General features: G+C 45.6%; 1 protein-coding gene across 3 annotated transcripts; it reads left to right on the top strand.

Annotated features, from left to right (window-relative positions):
- The first annotated feature begins 532 nt into the window (after nucleotides 1–532).
- PROX2 (prospero homeobox 2) lies at nucleotides 533–17488 on the top strand. Of its 3 annotated transcripts, XM_059890449.1 has the most exons (5): nucleotides 533–3351; nucleotides 8572–10025; nucleotides 14114–14221; nucleotides 15279–15473; nucleotides 16982–17488. In XM_059890449.1, exons 2-5 carry the CDS (start codon nucleotides 8736–8738, stop codon nucleotides 17165–17167), a joined length of 1779 nt encoding a protein of 592 aa, XP_059746432.1. In that variant the 5' UTR covers nucleotides 533–3351; nucleotides 8572–8735; the 3' UTR covers nucleotides 17168–17488. The 3 variants fall into 3 exon arrangements, with proteins under 3 accessions (XP_059746432.1, XP_059746431.1, NP_001179608.2); XM_059890448.1 differs by lacking the exon at nucleotides 14114–14221 and having other exon boundaries at nucleotides 535–3351; nucleotides 8572–9452; NM_001192679.2 differs by lacking the exon at nucleotides 533–3351 and having other exon boundaries at nucleotides 8736–10025; nucleotides 16982–17167.
- The last annotated feature ends 4031 nt before the right edge of the window (nucleotides 17489–21519 follow it).

Raw genomic sequence — 21519 nt, 5'->3', positions numbered from 1 at the left:
AGATTTCCTATATATTCTCTGCCCCTAAATATTCACAGCATCCCCTATAAATGCAAGTTTTTAATTATTCAAGGCAAGGGATCCTTTTTTAAATTACGAGAGTGAGAACATACTCATTAAAAATATGGAAAATACAGAAAAGTTAAAAAAAAAAGAAATTGAGAAAAAAATTACCTAAGGTTCCATCACCCCCAAAGAAGTATTGCTAACAATTTAATATATTTCCTTCTCATGCTTTTTTCTTTGTATTTTTAATGTGATTTTTCTCTCCCCCTATTTATTATAAAATAATATCCTACAAACTCTTCTCAAACATGATTTTTTAAATGACTGCATGACATAGCATCACATAGATGATACATACTTTATAATTTATTTAACCATTCTCTAGTCTTATAAATAATAAGGTAATCATTGTTACATAAATCTGTGGGTATCACATCAATTTTCTTTTTTTAATTTTTAAAAATATATTTTATTTTTTTAATAATGTCTTGATTTTACTTCTTAGATGTAGAGTCATTGACCCAAATGGCATAAACATGTTTAAGTTTCATAATATATGCAACATAACTATTTCTCCCCAAATATATGAAAAATGAGCAAGAGATACAAATTATGAGATAACATTTTCACCTATCATGTTGGCGAAGATTTAAAAGGCTGACACTGACAAAGAACTGACATGCTCAGTGTTGGTGAGGATGAGATCATATGTGTTCTTTTAAAGATATATTGGTAAGAGAGCAAACTATTTAAAAGTATATGTACAAGTAATGCATGAGTACCTTCTGATGAAACTTCAATTAATACAGAAATATACAGTTAAAATTAAAAATTCTCCTTCAGACCCTCATCTTTACTTCCAATCAGTTGGTACATTTCTGGAGAGCAGGTGGATGACAAGTATGAAAGTTTAACATATACCTAGTTTTTGACCCAGAATTTCCACTTCCAGAAATGTAACATAAGAAAATAATATGTTTCCAAGGATATAGATAGGAGTGTTCATCTCAATACCATCTCAATAATAATAATAAAAATAGCTAACACATCAGCAACTGACTATGTACCAGGAACTGTTCTAAATCCACGACATACATTAACTCATTGGATCCTTACAACAGCCCTATGATAACAGTGCATACTATGGTTATTCCTGGTTTAGTGAGAGGAAGGCTGAGGACCAAGAGGTCCCAAAGCTAGTAAGTGGCTCTAGGGATTCAATCTGGGCAGGCAGCCCTATGTCTGGGTCACGGAGTGGCCACTCGTGGTCTCCTCTGCAAATGAGCTCCATCATCAAGTGCCCTCATCCCTGCCAGCTGTGACCATGGGTTTCTGTCAAGGTTCCCACCAGCCCACAAGCAAGAGCTAGGCAGCCAGCCGCTCCAGCAGCTCGGCTGGTGGCCACCCATGACCACAAGGGCTCCCTGGGTTTCACTTTCAGTAACAACTTTTGCAGAGGTGCCCAGTACCCTGGGGACACCAGCCCCTACCACCCCAGTCCCCTCAAGGTCAACTTGGGCACTGATGGGCCACATTCTTTTTCAAGAAGTCCACACCCCTATTCATGGCCACAGTGTTGAAGTCCTCAGTCCCCCAGCGTCCAACTGCATGGTCACCCGTGACCTGGCTTGGAAAACCATGAGGAAGCAGCAGCCTGTTGGCCAGCCCAACAAAACCAACGCCAGGCCCCCGTCCAGAGTGGCCACCTCCAGCCACCAGGCTTCCTTCCAAGGCTCTAGGCACTAAGAGCCCTGCCCCACCCCTCCCCTTCCCCCAGCTCCCCACCTCAAGACTTCACAGGCAGTAGCCAGCAGAAGCAGCTCCATTCTTTTATATCAAAACAGCAGAATGCCAAAAAGGAAGTTAAGAGGATCTCCTTCTTTACTATTCAAGCCACACAAGAACCTTCCCGACACCCCATAACTCTGTGCCTGGCACCAAGTGGAAAGTCAACCAGCAAAAAGTTAAAAAAAAAAAAAATCCAAGCAGACTCCAGGGTCCATGCTTTCAACTCCTCTCTACAGCTATAACAATGAAAACAGAGGAAGGAACCTAACTGTCCCTAGAAAGGGGCAGAGAAGCCTGGTGGGCTACTGTCCATGGGATTGCAAAGAGTTGGACAGGACTGAGCAACTAAGCATATACACACAGAAAGAGAATTTACCAAATAAGTTATGGTCCATCCATACGATGGACTACTATTGGCTTTTACAATGTTGCTGTAGATTAATATTCTTTGACACAAAAAAGGAACAATGGAAAGCTACAGAACTATGTATTTATGATTCCATTTTATTTTTTAAATAAATAGAATTATGAAAATTATGGAGCTTTATACACAGAGAAAAATTTCAGAAAAAATGATGAACATCAATATGTTGGCTGTGATTTTTTTTTTTTTCTGGGAGGCAGCATTATAAGTGTCTTCTCCTATTAACACATTTCTGTATTTGGGAAGTAAAATGATCCTGTATTACTTTCATGACTTTCACTTTTCAAGAAAAGCAGTAAACCTATTTTTAAAGGGCTGTGACAATGATCATTTCTATCGGTGAGTGTGAGAGTGCTGCTAGTTAATTTTCAAACAGACAGCATCGCTGCTTCAAGCCACACCCAGATCCGGGACTGGGGCAGCAGGCTGGGGCAGCAGGCTGGCCCAGCATTAGAGGTTTCCTGTTTCTTGGCTGCCCGGATGCAGAGTTTCCATGGCTGTCCTACGGAGATGGGCGTGGCCGTCTCTGGGCAACCGGCCACGGCAGTGTCTGGCTGGACTTCCAGTTTCTGACATCAAAACATTCTTGCTGATCTTTGCTTCATCAGATAGACTGAGTCCTGTCCTTTACTCTGGTGGTTGTGCCGTCCAGGGCACGTGGACTACACCGAACACCAGAAACAATACCTTCAGTAACCCACAAGGGAGATTTGGCAGTTGGTGGCTCTATGCTCTTCTGTCTGTTTCTGTCTCTCGGTCTGGCTGTGTTGGTTTTGTTTCATGCACAAGGCTCTGCGCTTGGCATTGGAGGGATCTGAAATACCGCACCTCTAATGAGGAGACAAAAGTCAGTCCAAATAAAGTGCTGAGAGAATATGTGAGCACAAACCTGTTTGGTGACAATTGGTGAGCAGGCACGACTTGGAGAACTCAGAGCGTGAAGTGCGGGGGAGACACGCTGACTGCTTCAGAAAGGAGCAGGCGTTTCAGTTCGGTTTTAAAAGAGGAGTAGAGGCTCATCAGGTGAGAAAGCAGAAGGGCCTCCCAGGTGGAGGGAGCAGCAGGTGTGAAGATCTGGAGCATGAAGCAGTTCGGTGAGCTCAGGAAACACAGCCCAGGAGAGTACAACACAGGTAACGGTTGAGGGTAGGGGCTCCAGAGGAGTTAGAGTAAGACCGTGGTTACCAGGAGCCAAGACAGCTGCACCTTACCGTAAATAGGAAGCTAGCAAAGGCTTTGATTCCATGGAGGGGCATAAGCAGACCTACATTTTAGAAAATTAATGTCAATGACGATGTTGCTGAGGAAACTGAAACCGTCAAAAGGGACTTCCCCCACCGAGCTCCCATCACCGCATCTACCCACCTGCCAGCACTGCCCACGTACCGGCCTTTCTCATGCTACCACCAATGAACTGAGGGTTCTCCTCCCTGAAGTCAGCCCTCCTCGTCTGCACCACATCACACCCCCTCCTTCCTACCCAAAGACAAAGCTCCAGAAATTCTCCCCCTCTTGCTTATATTAACAAACATTATCTGTCTACTACATCATTGCTATTAGCCTACAAACATCCTGTGATACCTCCTATCCCAAGAAAGTATCTTTTTTTAAATTTAATTTTTATTGGAGTATAATTAATTTACAATGTGGTCTTAGTTTCTGATGTACAGTTATACGTATAGACTATTCCTTTTCAGCTTCTTTTACATTATAGGTTATTACAAGATATTGAATACAGTTCCCTACGCTATGTAGTAAATCCTTGTTGTTTCTCACTTGCTTTGTATGTAGTAGTGTGTATATGTTACTCCCAAACTCCGAATTTATCCCTCCCTCCATCTCCTCTTTGGTAATCATAAATTTGCTTTCTATGTCTGTGAGTCTATTTCTGTTTCGTAAAAAAGTTCATTTGTATCGTTTTTTTAGATTTCACTTATAAGTGATACCATATATTTGTCTTTCTCTGACTTACTTCCCTTAGTATGATCATCTCCAGGCCCATCCATGTTGCTGAAAATGGCATTATTTCATTCTCTTGTATGGCTGAGTAGTATTCCATTGTATGTATGGACCACATACTCTTTATTCATTCATCTGTTGATAGACATTTAGGTTGCTTCCATATCTTGGCTACTGTAAGTAATACAGACGTGGGGGGAGGGGTGCATGTATCTTTTTTTCCACACAGCAAGCAGGATCTTAGTTCCCTACTCAAGGATGGGATCTGTGCCCCCTGCAGTGGAAGCTTGGAGCCCTAACCACTGGAGGGAATTCCCTGCATGTATCTTTTTGAGTTAGAGTTTTCTGCTGATATAGGCCCAGGAGTGGGATTGCTGGATCATACGGTAACTATTTTTAGGAACCTCCCTGCTGTTTTCCACAGTGGCTGTGCCAATTTCCATTCCCACCAATGGCGTGGGAGGGTTCCTCTGAGAAACCCTCTCTGACCCCACTTCTCTTTCCAGCTACTTTCCCATTTCTCTCTTCCTTACAAAACACCTTGAAAAAGTTGTCACAGTCAACGTCACCAATTCCTCTTCTTGTCCTCTCCTTAAAATTCAGTCCAACCAGGCTTCCCCTGCCCTCCACTCCACCAAAACTGCTCTGATAAACACCCCAAGTGACTCTGAGTAACATCTAGAATTACTAACTTGAACGGTCAATTCACAATCCTTATGTGACTTGACCTCTCCAGTCTCCTAGAAACACTTCCTTCACTGGGCTCTCAGGACCTCACACACCCCTGGACCAGACTAGACTAAACTTCTTCCTGCTTCACTGATTGCTCTTTGTGTTTCCTGTTTGGGTCCCCTCTTGCCCCGCCTCTTCATGCTATTAAGTCCCAGGACTCAGACTTCAGCCCCCTGCTCCTCTCTGTCTACATTCACTTCTTGATGAGAACATCCATCTATTTACCAGCAACTCTCAATTGTATATTTCTAGCCCAGATCTCCCATTGAGCCCAAGGCCTAGTTATCCAACTCCTTTCTCAGCATCCTCGTTGAGATGTCTGATCATTATTTCACATTTATCACTTTCAAAACTGGGCTCCTGATATTCCTCCCCAAGTCTGCTTCTTCTGTAGCCCTCCCCGTCTCAGTTCATGCAACTCCATCCTTCCAGGCCGAACACTTTGGAGCCATCATCAGTGATGCTTCTTTTTTTCTTGGGCCTCACATCCAATCTGTTATCAATAGTAAACCTCACTGGTTTCAACTTTGACATATATCCAGGATCTGACACCACTTCCCGCTTCTGTTGCTGTCACCCTGGTGCAAGCCATCTCATCTGAATTATTATCATCTAGATGATCACCAGAGCCTCCTAAGCCATCTCTCCTTTCAACCCTTGCTTGCCACCCCTAGTTTATTACTCACCCAGTAAAGAACGAGCCTTTTAAAACTAAGTCAGTTCACCTTTGCACATAGCCTTCCATTGGGTCCTCGTTTACTGGCCTTCAGAGTGAAGGCCAATATTTTCACAGTTATCAACAAGGCCCTGTATGTTGGCCTTCCATTCCTTACTAAGTTATTACATCTGTCTCCATTTGCATGATTGTTTGCTCCACTTGGGCAGAGGATTTTCTTGGTTGTCACTACTCAGCCCATATTTCTTGAATGGATAAATGAATGAATGTAGAAAAAGGACCAGAGTGAGAAGAGGCTAGAGGATGGGGACCAGTCATGAGGTATTAGAATTGCCCAGGTGAAAAATTATGAGATGCGGAGTCAGGAAAACATAATGGGAACAATATGGCAGAATGCAGTTCAGAGTCATTTTTTTCCCAAAATTTACCAGCCATAGTGGCCACATGTTGAGGATAAGAAGATGGGCAGGGGTCAAAGGGGCTCTCCAGCTTCTGGACTGAACAAGAAGATAGGTGGCAGAGAGGTAAGGCAGAGGGCAGCCATAGAGTCTGGGTTTGAAAATGTTGAGTTTAGGAAATGGTCACTAAGAATAACTATTAACCAAACCCTTCTTCTGTTTGGAAGCTGTGAGGGGCTTCCAACTCTTTCCACTCTTGAGCAGAGAATTCCACTCTTGAGCAGAGCAGAGAATTCCAAGCAAGCTTCAAGAGGAAAATGGGAAGAAAGAGTCATGTCCAACTCTGCGACCGCGTGGACTGTAGCCCACCAGGCTCCTCTGTCCATGGGGATTCTCTAGGCAAGAATACTGGAGTGGATTGCCATGCCCTCCTCCAGGGGATCTTCCCAACCCAGGGATTGAAGCCAGGTCTCTTGCATTGCGCACAGATTCTTTACCGTTTGAACCACCAGGGAAGCCCAAGAATACTGGAGTAGGTAGCCCATCCCTTCTGCAGGGGATCTTCCCAACCGAGGAATCAAACCAGGGTCTCCTGCATTGCAGGCAGATTCTTTACCAGCTGAGCTACCAGGAAATATACCATGTATATTTTAACTGAAAATATACATGGTTTGTACTATTGTTATTTAGTCCCTCTAAGTTAAAATATCAATTGTGCCAGTGTAGTGATCATTATTGGTTAGAAAGCAGCTAATGTATATGCAATGATCCAGTTATGCTTATTAGATGATATGATTTTAAAATAATTTTTTCATATTATACAAATAGTGTATATTCATTGCCATGATCACAGGAAGTTAAATGTTTCTCTCTCCAAGAGGCAGTAAACTATCCAAACTATTGGTAAAACTTGGCAATAGCAAATTCTTTCCATTTATATTAATTTGGCAAGTCATTGATTTTTATTTTTAGTAATTTACAAATGTTTTACTTATTCAAAACCAGACTCTTCTAATTGACCTGAGATCCTAGCCTTCTTTCAGTGGCATTTCCCTCAAAATGGCATGCAGTTGCCATTTCCTCCTACCCTTCACTCTAGTGCTGGCATGAAGTTGCCCTCAGAGAGCTTGTGTTGTGTGTCTGCCAGCTGCCAGCCAGCTCCAGGTGGAAGCTGTGGTCAAGTCTCCAACTAGAATCTATTAGCTGCAGAAGATCTGGGATTTCCTGAAGCAGAGAATTCCAAGCAAGCTTCAAGAGGAAAATGGGAAGAAAGCAAAGTCTCTCCCACCAGCATTTGTACTAGAGAAGCAATCAAGAGTGGAAATCTGTAGAGAAAAAAGAAATTCATTTAAATTTTCTAAGAAAGGATGAATCTGCTTAACAGGCAGAGAAGTCAGTCTCTTATGCAGGTCTTCTTTGAGGAAGGACCTGAAGTGTGTTTGCATTAGAAGACTGGAATCTTAGTAACCGAGAGCCATTCTTAACCTTGATGAGCCTCAGTTTCCTCATCAACAAAATGGGAGAATTACACCAACTGTCAAGGTTGGTGCGAGACGTAATGACTACACATATGAATGTTTCATAAACTTGAAGTGCCTTATACCTGCTACCTGAATTACCTCCTGGTTCAAATGCAGTGTACTTTGATATTCATGGGAATAAAACAGCTTTATGCAGCCTTTTCTAACATTGCTCCCTCATTCTCCCATACCTTCATCCCAGTCCCTTATTGTCTTTTTTCTTCATAGAAGTTATCATGACCTGAAAATGTACTTATTTATTCTCTCTTCCCCTGCTATATGTCCTGCTCTATGAGAGCAAGACTATGCTGCTTTATTCACCACAGACTCTCCAAGCATCCAGAAGAAGTCTTGATGTACAGTAGATGCTTAAAAAGCAGCGGTGAGAACATTGAAAGATCATGATCCAACTCTTCCGGGAGCAGGACTGCATAGTGGTCAAACAGCACGTTCTCAGACTTCAGTTTGCTTGTTTCAAAGGCAGGTGCCCTAACACAGCACCAAGGACTTCTGGTTAAACAGGACTGGCCGACCTACTGGATCTGCTATTTTTAACAAGTGCCCAGGGTGATTCTATTGCAGAAAGTCATTCTAAATCAAGATAAATCTTATTCTGACTCCAGTCTGACACTAACTATATGACCTTAGGGAGGTAACTTCTTAATTCCTCTGAGCCTGTTTCCTTTATCTGTAAAATAGGAGTGCCAGCATTCCCACGGAGCTGTTAAGAGAATTACATCAGGTAATGGGTGTAAAGTTACTGGCACAATGCTGGTTATGCAACTGGCTGCCACAATCATTATTATGGATTATTTTATTGTTATGTCCTGGCAGGACAAGAACTTTCTCTCGGGAGGCCTGTTCTTGGGAATGTCTTCAAACTGTGGTCAGGACCAGCGGCATCACCTGGGAGCTGGCTGGGGATACAGATTCAATCGCTGCCCCACACCAGACCTGCTGACTCAGAATCTACATTTTAACAAGATTCAAGCTGATTCGTCTGCTGGTCAAGTTTGAAAGGAACCACTCAAAGTCACAGGTCCTGTTTTCTCTCATCTCTATTTTCAGAGTGCCCAGGTGGTGGGTGAGCGCCCGGAATCCCAGAGTCTGAATCCTTCCTCTAAGTGGAGAGGAGAAATCCCCAGCTCCCTGGAGGTGCATGTCCAGCTGAGAGCCTCCAGAGGAGGAACTGTCTTGCGGAACCCTGACTACGGCATCTGTGGAGCCAAGAGATGGATCCAAACTCCAGCTTGCTTTTGGGACCAGCCCAGTATCCGACAGAACCTTGTATGGAAGGTGGAAGAAGCTTGTCCCCCAGAGAGCAGAGCAGATGCTCCCCCTTTGCCTGGAGTCAGGTCCCCAGCTCCAGCTTCTCCGACCCTGACTGCTTTGGGGATGAGCACATCCAGGCAAAGAGGGCCAGAGTAGAGACCATAGTCCAAGGCATGTTCCTCTCCCCAACCTCTCTGGGGCCAGGCAGGGCCCCCACTGGGGACAGCCCTAGCCGCCCAGAGAAGGCCCAGGGGCGGAAGAGGAAGCAGAGCCTTCCAATGCAGCAAGACCCCCTGGAGGCAGGCCCCGTCGGGAACCGGGGCGGCGGCAGGAAGGGGGGCCCTCGGGTGAGAGGACAGCTCCACATGCTGAGGCAGCAGATGAGACACCTGCAGCAGCGCATCCTGCGGGCCGTGGAGCCCAGGGCCGCAGCTCAGGGCCCTCCAACGGCAGACCAGAGGAATGGCTCTAGGTCTGGGCCCTGGGGGGCGGACAGCGACCACAGCCAAGGGTCCATCGGGGACCTCTCCAGGGTGGAGAAACACAGAGTGTCTGAAGTCCAGTACCTGTCTGAGGGGCCCAGGTTTCTTCCCGCTGGAGCACGGGCCTTGCTGGAGAGTCTGAAGAAAGAACTGACGGGGGCCATATCCCAGGCTGTGGACTCGGTGTTACAAAAGGTACTGGTGGATCCTTCGGGGCACCTGACTCAGCTGGGTGGGAGATTCCAGGGGCCAGAGCCAGACGGGAGAAGTGAGCCCTTGCCTCCCGAGGGCAGTGCCCGTAAAGATCCGCTTCCTCTGGCGGCCTTGCCCAGGCGGGCCCAGCCACCAGGGGAGGCTCCGCTGGGCAGCTTATCGCTGGCCAAGCCTCTAGATTCTCCCAGGTACCCCGTCTCTCCGAGAATGATCCCCAAACCCTATCAGGCTCCCCCAGCAGACTGTCCCTTGGCGGTTGCACCTGCCCACATCCAGGAGGAGTGGATTCTCGGCCAGCTACTGGGCCACGGGCCCGGTGGCCGCTGGAGGGGCGATCTTCCTCAGGACCCATCTGCCCCGAGCCAGCCCTCCTCCAAGGTGGCCCTGCGACCTTGGGGAGCTGCCAAACTGCGACCTCTGGCCTTGGGCCAGCAGCAGTGCCCCTGGCCCTTCACGTCCACCTGTTTGGAAAGACTGCCCCTCGTTTCCCCGGTGAAAATGGAGCCGGGGGGCCGGCAGGCCGGCATGGACGCGCTTCCTTTCTCTGCGGCCCACATATCCTTTTTGGGCAATCGGGGTTCTCGTTTGTTCCAGCCCAGAGAGACAGAAACTCTGGACGCTGAGGGGAGGTTAGGGGACAAATAACTGCTTGGCACAGGGAACCGCTCTGCCCTTCCAGAGGAGAGCGGGTCTTCTTAATGTTCATTCTGGGGCTTCCTTCCCCTGTGGCTCATAGCTAGTAGGTTCCTGAGAAAGTGGTGACCACGTTCTGAGATCTAAGGGTCTGGGAGAGTTCCTTTACCTTCTTCTGTAACATAGATTCTATCACTACTGACTTAGTCCTTTGGGTCTGGAACGGTTTTGTTTATTTTTAAACCCAAATGGGCTCCCAAAATATGACAAAAACAGCTTGTGGAAGGAAGAACCCCATCACTGAGACGTCAGCTGCTCAGACACCTCGGCAGAACAGGTCAAAGGAATGCCCTTACCTGAGGCGTGGCTCCCGGAACCTCTTGTCTCTTCAGGCAAAAAGAGACATCTGCTTCATTGAGACATCTCATTAAATTGCATCTCCTTGTGTCTGTGGAGTCACACTAGCAGGGGTGAATAGTCATGCCCCTCTACCTGCACACTAGATAACTCATGGGCAATACATGAGGGGCCAGAAACTTGTGGGGCCCATGGGAAAAGGGGAGATTTTCTTCAGGGACAAGACCTGAGGCCAGGTGAAAGGGGTAAGAAGACTTCAGTTTAAGGACTAGCTTCTAGGCTGCAGCTGAGGAGAGAGCTGGGTGCTGTGTGTGTGTGGAGCAGGGTGGGGGCCCCCGCCGAGCAGGCTGTGGGGCCCAGGCTGGTCTGCAGGGGGTCTGAATCTTACTGCATCACCTCTGCAAGCCGTAGGGAGATCCCACTCAGAAACAGGCATTTCTCCAGAGTAACCCTCCCTCAGGAATGTAAAAGTTGTTGAAGCAAGAGAAGAAGTTGCTTGGGTAAACACTGGGTTAATTCCATTTCTGTGGGACTTCTCAGAGCCTTTTTAACATGAAGTCTGATGAAAAATGCTAAGAGGAGAATGTATGCGGTTCCACACGCATAAAACCAAAGAACCCTCTTTCAATCAGCATCTTATGAGATTAAAGCTCCTGAGAACATATTTTGGATGTGGCTTTTTTAGTGAGCCAAGCTCACGCTGCTGCTTCTCAGGAACAGCCTTAAATGGCATCTCCTGGGTTCTGTGGAGTCACACAAGCAGGGGTGAATAGTCATGCCCCTTCTACCTGGCAGGCTGTGGTGAAGGCGGCAGGATGGGGTGGAACCAGCTCACGGCCACACGAGGCTGGCTCTTGTGTCCTAAATGCTATGAGCGCCACCTGCTGGTCACAAGTGTTGGCAACACTGCCCAAGCTTGGACACCCCTGGGTTCTTTTCCTAGCAGGCAGGGAGCAACAGCCACAAACAAACCCAATACGGAGAGCATCTCGACGGCCACCAGTACACCTTTCAGGCAGTAGACACAGAGATATCACCATAGACAGATTTTCTTGTCAGATGAAAGCCCTCTGTGAGAGAAGCTATCTGTCTGGGTCTTTGATAAGAGGCCACTGGTTAAGTCTCCCTGTCAGATTGTGGAAGAACCTCAAGAACTCAGTCCCCAAAGATTCTCCACTGATCTTCCCCTGGGAAGGGTATTCTGCTGTTTCAGAAAAGCACCTTCTGTATGCCTGGCCCTGCCTTGTGAAATGAGGCTTGGGCTGCGAGAACTTCAGGAGTTTTCAGGGGCCACCCACAGGGCCTGGCTGCCCTGGTCATGCAGTTGGCTACCTTTGGAACGATTTGGGGCCCCCAGGCAGCATCCTGGCCCCAATTATTCCCTCATTCTAGAATTATAAATTTGTTCTTCTGGGCCTTGAAAGCCCAGAAGAGCAAGATGCTTAAGTATAAATGAACTTTCCATTCACATGACACCCTGTGAACAGGTGGAGAGGGTACAATGACGAGACAATGATGGGTGACCGCACACCTCCTGGGCGGCGGGCATTGGGACTGACAGTGCCCCTGTGCACTGCCACCTAGACACAGTTCTGAAACTCAAAACGCTCTGAAAAGCTCTATGATTTCTTTCTCCTAAGGTCGATGGGAAATTCTCTTGGTTGCAAAACCTGACCTGTGCCGTGTGCTAAGTTGCTTCAGTCGTGTCCGACTCCTTGCAACCCCATGGACTATAGCCCGCCAGGTTCCTGTGTCCATGGGGACTCTCCAGGCAAGAATACTGGAGTGAGTTGCAATGCCCTCCTCCAGGGGATCTTCCTGACCCAGGGATGGAACCCACATCTCCTGTGTCTCCTGCATTGGCAGGCAGGTTCTTTACCACCAGCAGCATCTGGGAAGCCCTCCCTGTGCTGATAGGAGGCCTCTTATAGACTATCTCACTTAGCACAATTAGTCATTGATTTTGCCGCTGCAACTTTATCTGATTGGACAGCTGCCACAGACCCTGCTGTGGGCAGTAACTAACACATCATACACGCACCATATTGCCTTGATAAAATAAATTCTGAAACCTGGTGTCCATTTGGCCCACTGTTTCAGATAAGGGGTTGTAAGCCCGAGTTACCTCACCACCCTCAAGTATCCACTCTAGATCAGTATCTGAGAGGGACAGAGAAGCAGACTAACTTGCTCAAAGACAAACACATGCAGAGCCAGGATTCAAAGCCAGCATCTGACTTCCAAGCACAAGTTTCAACCACTACACTCCACAATTTAGAAATGGGGCCCAGAGAAGGTAAGCGGCTTGCCCAGGGTCACACAGCGACTAGGTGGCAAAATCTATTATCTGAAGCTGGGTCTTTGAACTCCCAATCCAGGATTCTTTCCACAGCACTTATGAAGGATAAGAAGTAGGGCTAATGAGGCAAGGGGCAGGGGCCTCCTTGACAGTGGCCTGGGTGCCTGGGCCAGCTATAGTTGTAATCAGTTGTCTGGTTTCCTTCGGGTAAACTGACCTGTCCTACTAAGAAGTCTTCATTGTCCTAAAGCTACAGCTCTCAGCCTCAGCTCCAAGGTTACCCTGCACGTTTCCCACTCAGCCCTAGGATTGTTCCTGGGAATGCTAAGTGTTCTAGCGTAAGACTCTTTATTTCCCTACCACCCTGGTGCTAGGTTTTCAGGCCACAACCCCCTGCTCTTATTAAAGGGGAAGGGATCTGTTCCCAGAGTGAGAGGCATGGGTTGGAATAGAATCGCCATAGTTAATCGTGGATTAAAGTTGACAATTCATTCATTCTTTCATTCACCAAACATTTATTGAGCACCTACTCTGCTCCTAGCACCGGGCTAGGCACGTGGAATACAAAGATGAAAGGGTAAGGCCCTTGCTCTCAAGGAGCTCACAGTCTAAATGGGGAGACAAACGTGCACTAAAGATCCCAATCACGTCATTCTTACAAAAACAGCTTATACAAAGAACGCTGGTAGCCAGGGTAAGGAGGGCCTACCTCGGCAAGGAAGCGTTTCACAGCAGAGGGGGCATCTGAGTTGAGATGGGGAGGGTGAGGGGGAACTTCTGCCAGGCAAACAGAGAGAAGTGCAGCCTGGCAATTCAAGCTTCTTGAGCCAAAGCCAGATCACTGAGTACCATGATCTGGTACTCAGTCAGGTTAGGTGCTTGCTGGCATCAACACCACAAACTCAACGATGAGGGCCAGAAAGGGGACCACCTAGTTGACTCCTCTCATTTTACAGACGAGGAAACTGAGACAGAGAGAAGCAAGTCTCTACTTGGGGATTTAACATAGTTTATCTGGGGGACAGCTGCCATCTCTTCCCACCCTATTGTGAAAGCGCGCACACTCACACTGAGTACAACAAATTGTATTTGCTATCACATATGCAATAGATCTTTAACACATCAAAATGTTTTTTAAACTCTGCAACTTGACTGTACATAGATGGTATTCAGCATCTGCAAAGAAAGAAGTTTATCTGATCATACTTGCTAGAGACAGAAAAATGAAGCAAATACATCATTCAACCGGAAAAAAATTAAATAGAAACCATAAGGAACAGGGCAATTTAGCATTTGGATAATTTGACAAAATCATTTGATAAACTGGTTTTAGTTTTCCTTGACCCTGGGCCAAATCCAGGAGGGCCTCAATCCTGGTCACTTGAAGAAGGCCAAACTAATGTTTTTCTTCACACGCTACCCCAGCTCCAGCCTCCTGAAGGCTTATTTCCCTGATGTTCAGGTAAAGTCCTTCAACTGAGTTTCAGTCTCTGCAAAACTCCCCAGGGGCCCTAGGTATTTCCCACGTCGAGTCAAACCCTAGGTCATCATTTGTGCACTTTAGCTCCTCTTCTTGTTGTGGGATTTTTGTCCTGGGCTGAGAGACTGAACAGGGGTAACTTTGGGGGAAGGAAGGTCGCGTCTCTGAACGTAAGCTTCTGAGCTATAGCTAAGACCCAGAAACACTTGGGGAAGGAGGCGGGCTTATAGAACCAAGAGTAAACAGCACCTTTAACCTAGTGTTCTGTCTTTGCTGGGGACACTATAAAAAAGAAAAAATATATCAAGAGTTGGACACTGTGGCTGTTAAATTTACCTTTGAACGTTTTTGTTTCAAAACTGAGTGAAGGACCATACAAATCAGTGTGACAATGAGAAAAATCAAGCTCTAATGGTTGGAACCAGGCCTTGGAAGTTTCCATGGTTTCAGAGGGCCTCCTTTACCCTGGGTGTTGGGTTAGGGGCTGTTAATACTTTGTATCCTTTGTATCTCAATCATCCTTTGTTGTTGTTGTTGTTGTTTTTTTTTTTTGAACTATTTTCCTCATACCCAGTCCCTTGCTTCTTCCCTGATCCAAGTTCTCATTTTTGATTCATTCTGCAACTCTGAGTTGCCAATACATAGTTCTCTGATCTATACCATTACCCCTTCCCTTGGCTCTACCTGGCAGAGGGCACTGGGGCTGTGATGTAATCTACCTGGGTGCTGTAGACACTGGAACCACACTGATCTTGACCTTGGGCCCTCCCAAAGTCACACTTAAGGAGTGAAAAACCTTTATAAGTCTAGGCTATAAAATACATTTGTTTTCTACTGGGCATTACAGCTAATTCAGATTTTTCCATGTATAACTGTATAGGCTTAGAAAATAGCTGTGACTTCTTTTTTAAAGAAAGCCCTGTTTAGTGTGAATTGAAGCCACTCTTGCTAACCCCTGTGTTGAATTGGAAGCTGGCAGTTCTGACTCTGAGCACCTCGAGGCAAACGTCTGACTTCATGGATCCTGTTGTTTGCACAGTTCAACCGCTGCATCACCTCCCAGATGATCAAGTGGTTCAGCAACTTCCGTGAGTTTTATTACATACAGATGGAGAAATTTGCCCGGCAAGCGATTTCAGATGGTGTCACAAATCCCAAAATGCTGGTGATTCTCCGTGACTCAGAACTTTTTCGAGCTCTCAATATGCACTATAACAAGGGAAACGACTTTGAGGTAAGACCATGCACTCGGGTCCCAGGAGGTCTGATGAGCACCTTCCCTTTGTGATTGCAGTTTTAGAAAAGATCCCCTTCCATGTCTGTCCTTATGTCACTGAGAGCAGGGCAGCCTGGGACCCATCTCTGTACCATCCACAAAGATGAGGGCCTCCGCATCTTCTCGTAGGCAACAGGTAGATACCAAACTGAGTCTCCAGCCAGTCTTTATTCAGAAACACGGGCAGAGGTCAGGTGTTAGGCCATTTTAGACAATACTCTGTAATGACCGGGTTGTACACCCTGAAAACCTTCTCGCCTTTGCACCAGGAGGCCCAGGATAAACGCCAGGCTCTAGCTGCAGCACTAGTTCTTGGCCAAGGTTTTCTTTACACCAGTTGCTGTTCATCATTTGGTTCTTACCTTTATTCTCCCTTGAACAGTTTTATCTGTGGGCCTTCCATGGCAAGTCATCTTAAACCCTTTCTGGAAGTAATACACGATACTTAAGCTGCTCAGTCCTTGGGGATCCCTGTGAACGCACACTGGTGGCGCCTTAGAGGTCAACCATCGGTGAGGGGTGGGCACGTGGCCCAAGTGTCAGCGGTGAGAGCTTGCGATCTTCCTTGTGTGTGGCCAACAGCTCTGTTCAGCTGGCATCTTGTTCTGCAGGTGTCCTGTGTGTCTGGTCACGAGCTCTTCTCACATTTCTCACTTGACTGTGCGGTCACGAAGAGCAGTGTATGGACACCTCCAAGGAAGCAAAGAACTGCTGGCATCCACTGTTCAGATGCCCCATTGGAATATGTTTAGAAACCTAAGCCTACCTGTGGGGAAAATGGACCATGCCTCCTTTGAGAGGCTCATGGGGGTCCAGGCATGTGGGTGGGGGGGCAGCACTGCGTCTTTCCATGTGGAGGTGGTCATCTGGCAGGCAGTGGGGGCAAGCCCCCAGCCAGGCTGGATCTGGAGGCCCTGCGGGATGTCTCATCATTAATGTTGCCAGTCTGGGTGAGGTCCTGGAACATAGTCTTGAGCCCTCTCCACCCCCAAGCCAAATGGTTGGCTTTGGAAGCAGGAGTGATTCCAAGTCCTTTGAATCTAGTCCCCAAAAAAGGTGGAATGAGGTACGACAGTCATAAGCTTGGGGGTGGTTCTTTCCACGTGAGGCACTAAGGAAAAGAATACCAAAAACCTCTTTTGAACCACAGATTTCATTTCAACCAGTCAGAATTTCCCACTTGCTGAAAATGTCACCCATTAACGGAATCAACTACTCCTACAGAGGAAGTGTCCCTAATCCGTTTTTTCCCAGGGCTGTCTCATCAGGATCATCATTTTAAGGTCCGTATTTGATGAGGGAGCAAGGGATTCCTGGGGCTTCAAAAGTCAGGGGCCAGTAGAGTGGGGGTGCTCCGATCAGCCTGCAACGCAAGGAAATGGCAGCATCAGACAATGAGGTCTGGATGGCGCCAGGCTTCACGGCCTCACGTTTTTTCTTTCTCGTGGGTCTCTTTGGGAATGCAGGTTCCAGACTGCTTCTTGGAAATCGCCAGCTTGACTTTACAGGAGTTCTTCAAGGCTGTCTCCTCAGGCAAAGACGCAGATCCTTCCTGGAAGAAACCCATTTATAAAATTATTTCAAAACTGGACAGTGACATCCCAGAGATATTCAAATCTTCCAGCTATCCCCAGGAACTGTTTCGGAATTAAGATCCCACAAAGTGAGGAGTGACTGGTCTGGCTTTCCTGGGTTTGGTTCTCAAATGGCAGTCAGTACAGCTGTAGTCATATAATGAGGGCATAAGGAGAAATCCCTCAAATAGGTACAATGACCACTTTTTGATCATTTATTTCCTTTTCCAGAATTACCAGAGGTTTAACATTAACTATAAAATACTGTAAAAGGAACACAACGGTTTGGAACCAGAAGAATCTCCACTCCACTGTTTTCAGGTATCATGACCCTGGGAACCTGCAGGTATCCCTGCATCTGTAAAACGAGGTTGTAAGGATAAAGAGATACATCTGAGAGTACTCTGTGAAATGTTTATTACTCACTACACAAATGTTCTTTTTTCCCCCCCCTTCAGCTTTCAGATAAAGTTATCTTATTTGGAGTCTTTTTTACAAATTGCTGTTTTTAGTTATCTATTTACCAAATTTTACTGATTTGCAAGACACTTTCAAATACATTACCTTTAAGCTATTTATCCTGAAAAGTAGATATTATCTTCATTTTAAAAATAACCAAACAGAATCTTAGAACTGTGAGGTAAGTCGCCAAAGGCTACGAAGCCAGGGCATTTGGGTTGGGAGGGGTGGTCAGGAGCATGGAGGCACCCACGACCTTCTGATGCCAGGCTGCACGGGGACCACCTTGTGTTGCCACCCATGCTCTCAAACAGGCCACTGTCCCCGGTGAGCATCAGCACTGATGGGCACTGTCTTCTGACAACCCCTGCCTGACACTTAGGAGTGCTTTGTTACCCGGATGTCCACCGATCCTTTCAGCAAAGCCAACACAAGCTTTCTGCAGGATTTGAGTGTTGTTATACATTCACAGTTAATCTGCTGGAAGTTTATCAGCAGTTAAATAACCCAAACTGTCTCTAGTCGACCAATGTAATGAATGTCCCAAGCTCCTACGTGATGAAGAAACTGAACTTCAGGCCATGAAAGCTAGAAAGGGCCTGAGGGGCTCATCTGGCCCAGCTTGCTTAAATGAGGAAGGAGGAAACTGCAACTCAGACGGGAGGTTTGTACACAGCCTCTCAGATGATGAATGGCATAACTGAGACAAATACGGCATCACACAGAAATGGAAACTCCCCTGCTCCATAAGGACCTTATCGCCCATGGTCAATCTTTCACAGATAAAGGAATTCAGGAAATCAACTTTTTTTTTCTTTTCCCCCTGCTGGTCCAACACAAACAGTGACTTGCTCTGAGCATATAAGCGAGACCTCTGGAATGCTGGGTAATTGCAGCAGCCCAGCTAGTCAGAAAATCAAGTCTTTGAAAGCATGCCAAAAGTGCACAGGCCAGGGCGGGCATCACTCAGAGCTCATTCTGACTAAGGGGTGTCTGTGATTTCAGTAGCTTACTGCTTTCTCCTCTACAGAAATTACTATACCAACTAGCCTACTTCCTTGACATTTCACGTCAGCTGGATCAGATAGGATGAAGTTCCTAAATTATTGATAGATGTATCAACACAAAAAGGTAGGAAAGGTGACCTTCTTTTGAATTTTCTCTTACTCCAAACAGCCAAGAGGAAACACAAAATTAAAAAAAAAAGAGAGAGAGAGAGAGAAAGAAAAAGAAAAATATTCAGCCCGAACCAGTCTTTTGGGGTTGTTTCAAGGTTATTTGTAAGTGTCCTTCAGAACATCCAACTGCACTCAGATGATCTTTGCCCTATTTTCTCCCACAACGTTCCCTTTACAAAAATGAAAGACTCTGCCAAATCTAAGTTTTAAAAGTAAGCAAGCACTGAGTATCCTGAGCAAAGGCAATCAGTTATCTGTTTGGAGACAGGAGAAGAACCTGCTGTCCAGAGTGACATTACACAGTTATTTAAGACATTCATGGAAAGCAATTCCAAGTTCACATGATTGTCCAATGTGGAACAGCCACTTTCTGTCCCAAACCTGAAATTCATTAGTGTGTTTTAAACACTGAGCCAAGCCACCTCCAGGGCAGTGAACCTTGAAATGTACAAGTTCAAATTGAAAACACTTGTGTACTGCAATCTTTCCAGGAAGTGTTCTCTAACCACTGAGCTAAACACACAAGAATGTATAAATACATATTCTCTGCCAACAGAAGAATTTTCTGTTTTATTATATTTTTCTGTTTCTACCAAGAATGGAGGGAACACATTCGGACTGTAAGCTGAGCTGGTTATTGTGTTCTTTTAGCAGTCATAATATTGCCAAAGGTCAATTGTTTATTCATCTTTTTCTTCCCATTAAGGTACACATGGGTACTATTCTCTCCCAAAGTAAACATGCCCAGTGTCTAGTCAAATACTGCATAACTGTCCAATCCTTCATTGATGGACAGTAGGGGCTGGACTAAGGTTTAAGATGATGGCACTACTTAGGGATTAATGTCCAATTATCAATTAAAAGCAGGCAGTTAATTGGCATTTCATGCAGAAAGAGGTTCATTAGGACCCTTTATTTCAAACATGGTTGCATTTAGTATACACAGCTCCAAACCAGATTCATACAGTAAAGAGGCCAAAGGCATCTCCTAGGTATATAAGGGGGACCTGAACCATTTTCTTTCCATCAGAGAAAGTGCACACTGGCAGATATAGCACACCACTCTTTAATAAAGTTGCATACCCTAGACCCACGGAGGTACATAGGTCTACTTTTTAAAACGTGTCTTTGTTTTCAATGATGTAGAATCTTAAGAGAAATTAATAATTTAAAATAAGGCTTCCATAATTTTACATGTACCTTTAAGAAAATACATCTTTTTTAAGTCAAATCCTTAAAAAATTGGGTTTCCCGGATGAGGTGTATTCTAAATTGTTCATAATCTCTTTTTAAAAGTGAAATATAGTTGATGTTTGTTAGTTTCTGGTGTACAGCAAATTACTCCTGGTCAGATTTAAGTATATACAACACACACTGTAAGGAATGAGCTCTGGTTACCTATTTGAGATTGATTATTGATAACGTGTGCCGTATCTCTGAGGTCGATCATGGTACCTATACTTAAAAAGATGTACTAAGTGCTCAGTTGTAGAATAAGATAATTCATGAAAAAGGCATTTCTAAAGGGCAGACAATTCCTACAGACCAGAAGGAGCTCTTTCAGATTATATAAACTTAAATAGTACAACCAAGTACCCAGGAGTTGATGCTCAATCATGTTGTTTTAGAAAATCAGATGTGAGGCCCCAGAGAAGGAAGGGAATGTCTGATGAAATGCTGAGGACAGGTATAGATAATGAAAACAGTACAGGAACACCCACCCACCCACCTCCAAACTCCACCAGTTTCACATGTTCATACATTCCCTGAGGAATCTGCCTTCGCTTTCACCAAGTCCCCTGGGGTTGTTTCCCACAATCTTATCCTTCATACTCATAAACTCTTGCTTTGCCTCTTTGGAATTCTCCAGACTCACCCCTTAAATGTCAGATCCTAGTCTTTCCTTCAGTTCAGTCACTCAGTCATGTCCAACTCTTTGCGACCCCATGAACTGCAGCACGCCAGGCCTACCTATCACCAACTCCTGGAGCTTACTCAAACTCATGTCCATCAAGTTGATGATGCCATCCAACCATCTCATCCTCTCTTGTCCCCTTCTCCTCCTGCCTTCAATCTTTCCCAGCATCAGGGTCTTTTCAAATGAGTCACTTCTTCGCATCAGGTGGCCAAACTATTGGAGTTTCAGCTTCAACATCAGTCCTTCCAATGACTATTCAGGATTGATTTCCTTTAAGATGGACTGGTTGGATCTCCTTGCTGTCCAAGGGACTCTCAAGAGTCTTCTCCAACACCACAGTTCCAAAGCATCAATTCTTCAGGCTCAGCTTTCTTTATAGTCCAACTCTTACATCCTTACATGACTACTGGAAAAACCATAGCTTTAACTAGATGAACCTCTGTTGGCAAAGTAGTGTCTCTGCTTTTTAATATGCTGTCTAGGTTGGTCATAGTTTTTCTTCCAAGGAACAAGCGTCTTTTAATTTCATGGCTGCAGTCACAATCTGCAGTGATTTTGGAGCCCCCCAAAAATAAAGTCTGACACTGTTTCCACTGTTCCCCATCTATTTGCCATCAAGTGATGGGACCAGATGCCATGATCTTAGTTTTCTGAATGTTGAGCTTTAAGCCAACATTTTTACTCTCCTCTTTCACTTTCATCAAGAGGCTCTTTAGTTCTTCTTTGCTTTCTGCCATAAGGGTGGTGTTATCTGCATATCTGAGGTTATTGATATTTCTCCTGGTAATTTTGATTCCAGCTTGTGCTTCATCCAGCCCAGCATTTCTCATGATGTACTCTGCATAGAAGTTAAATAAGCAGGGTGACAATATACA

This window comes from Bos taurus, chromosome 10, assembly GCF_002263795.3.
Source record: "Bos taurus isolate L1 Dominette 01449 registration number 42190680 breed Hereford chromosome 10, ARS-UCD2.0, whole genome shotgun sequence".
NCBI classification, from domain to species: domain Eukaryota; kingdom Metazoa; phylum Chordata; class Mammalia; order Artiodactyla; family Bovidae; genus Bos; species Bos taurus.
Note: the sequence above shows the minus strand (reverse complement) of the source record. Positions and strands in the feature narration are given on the sequence as shown.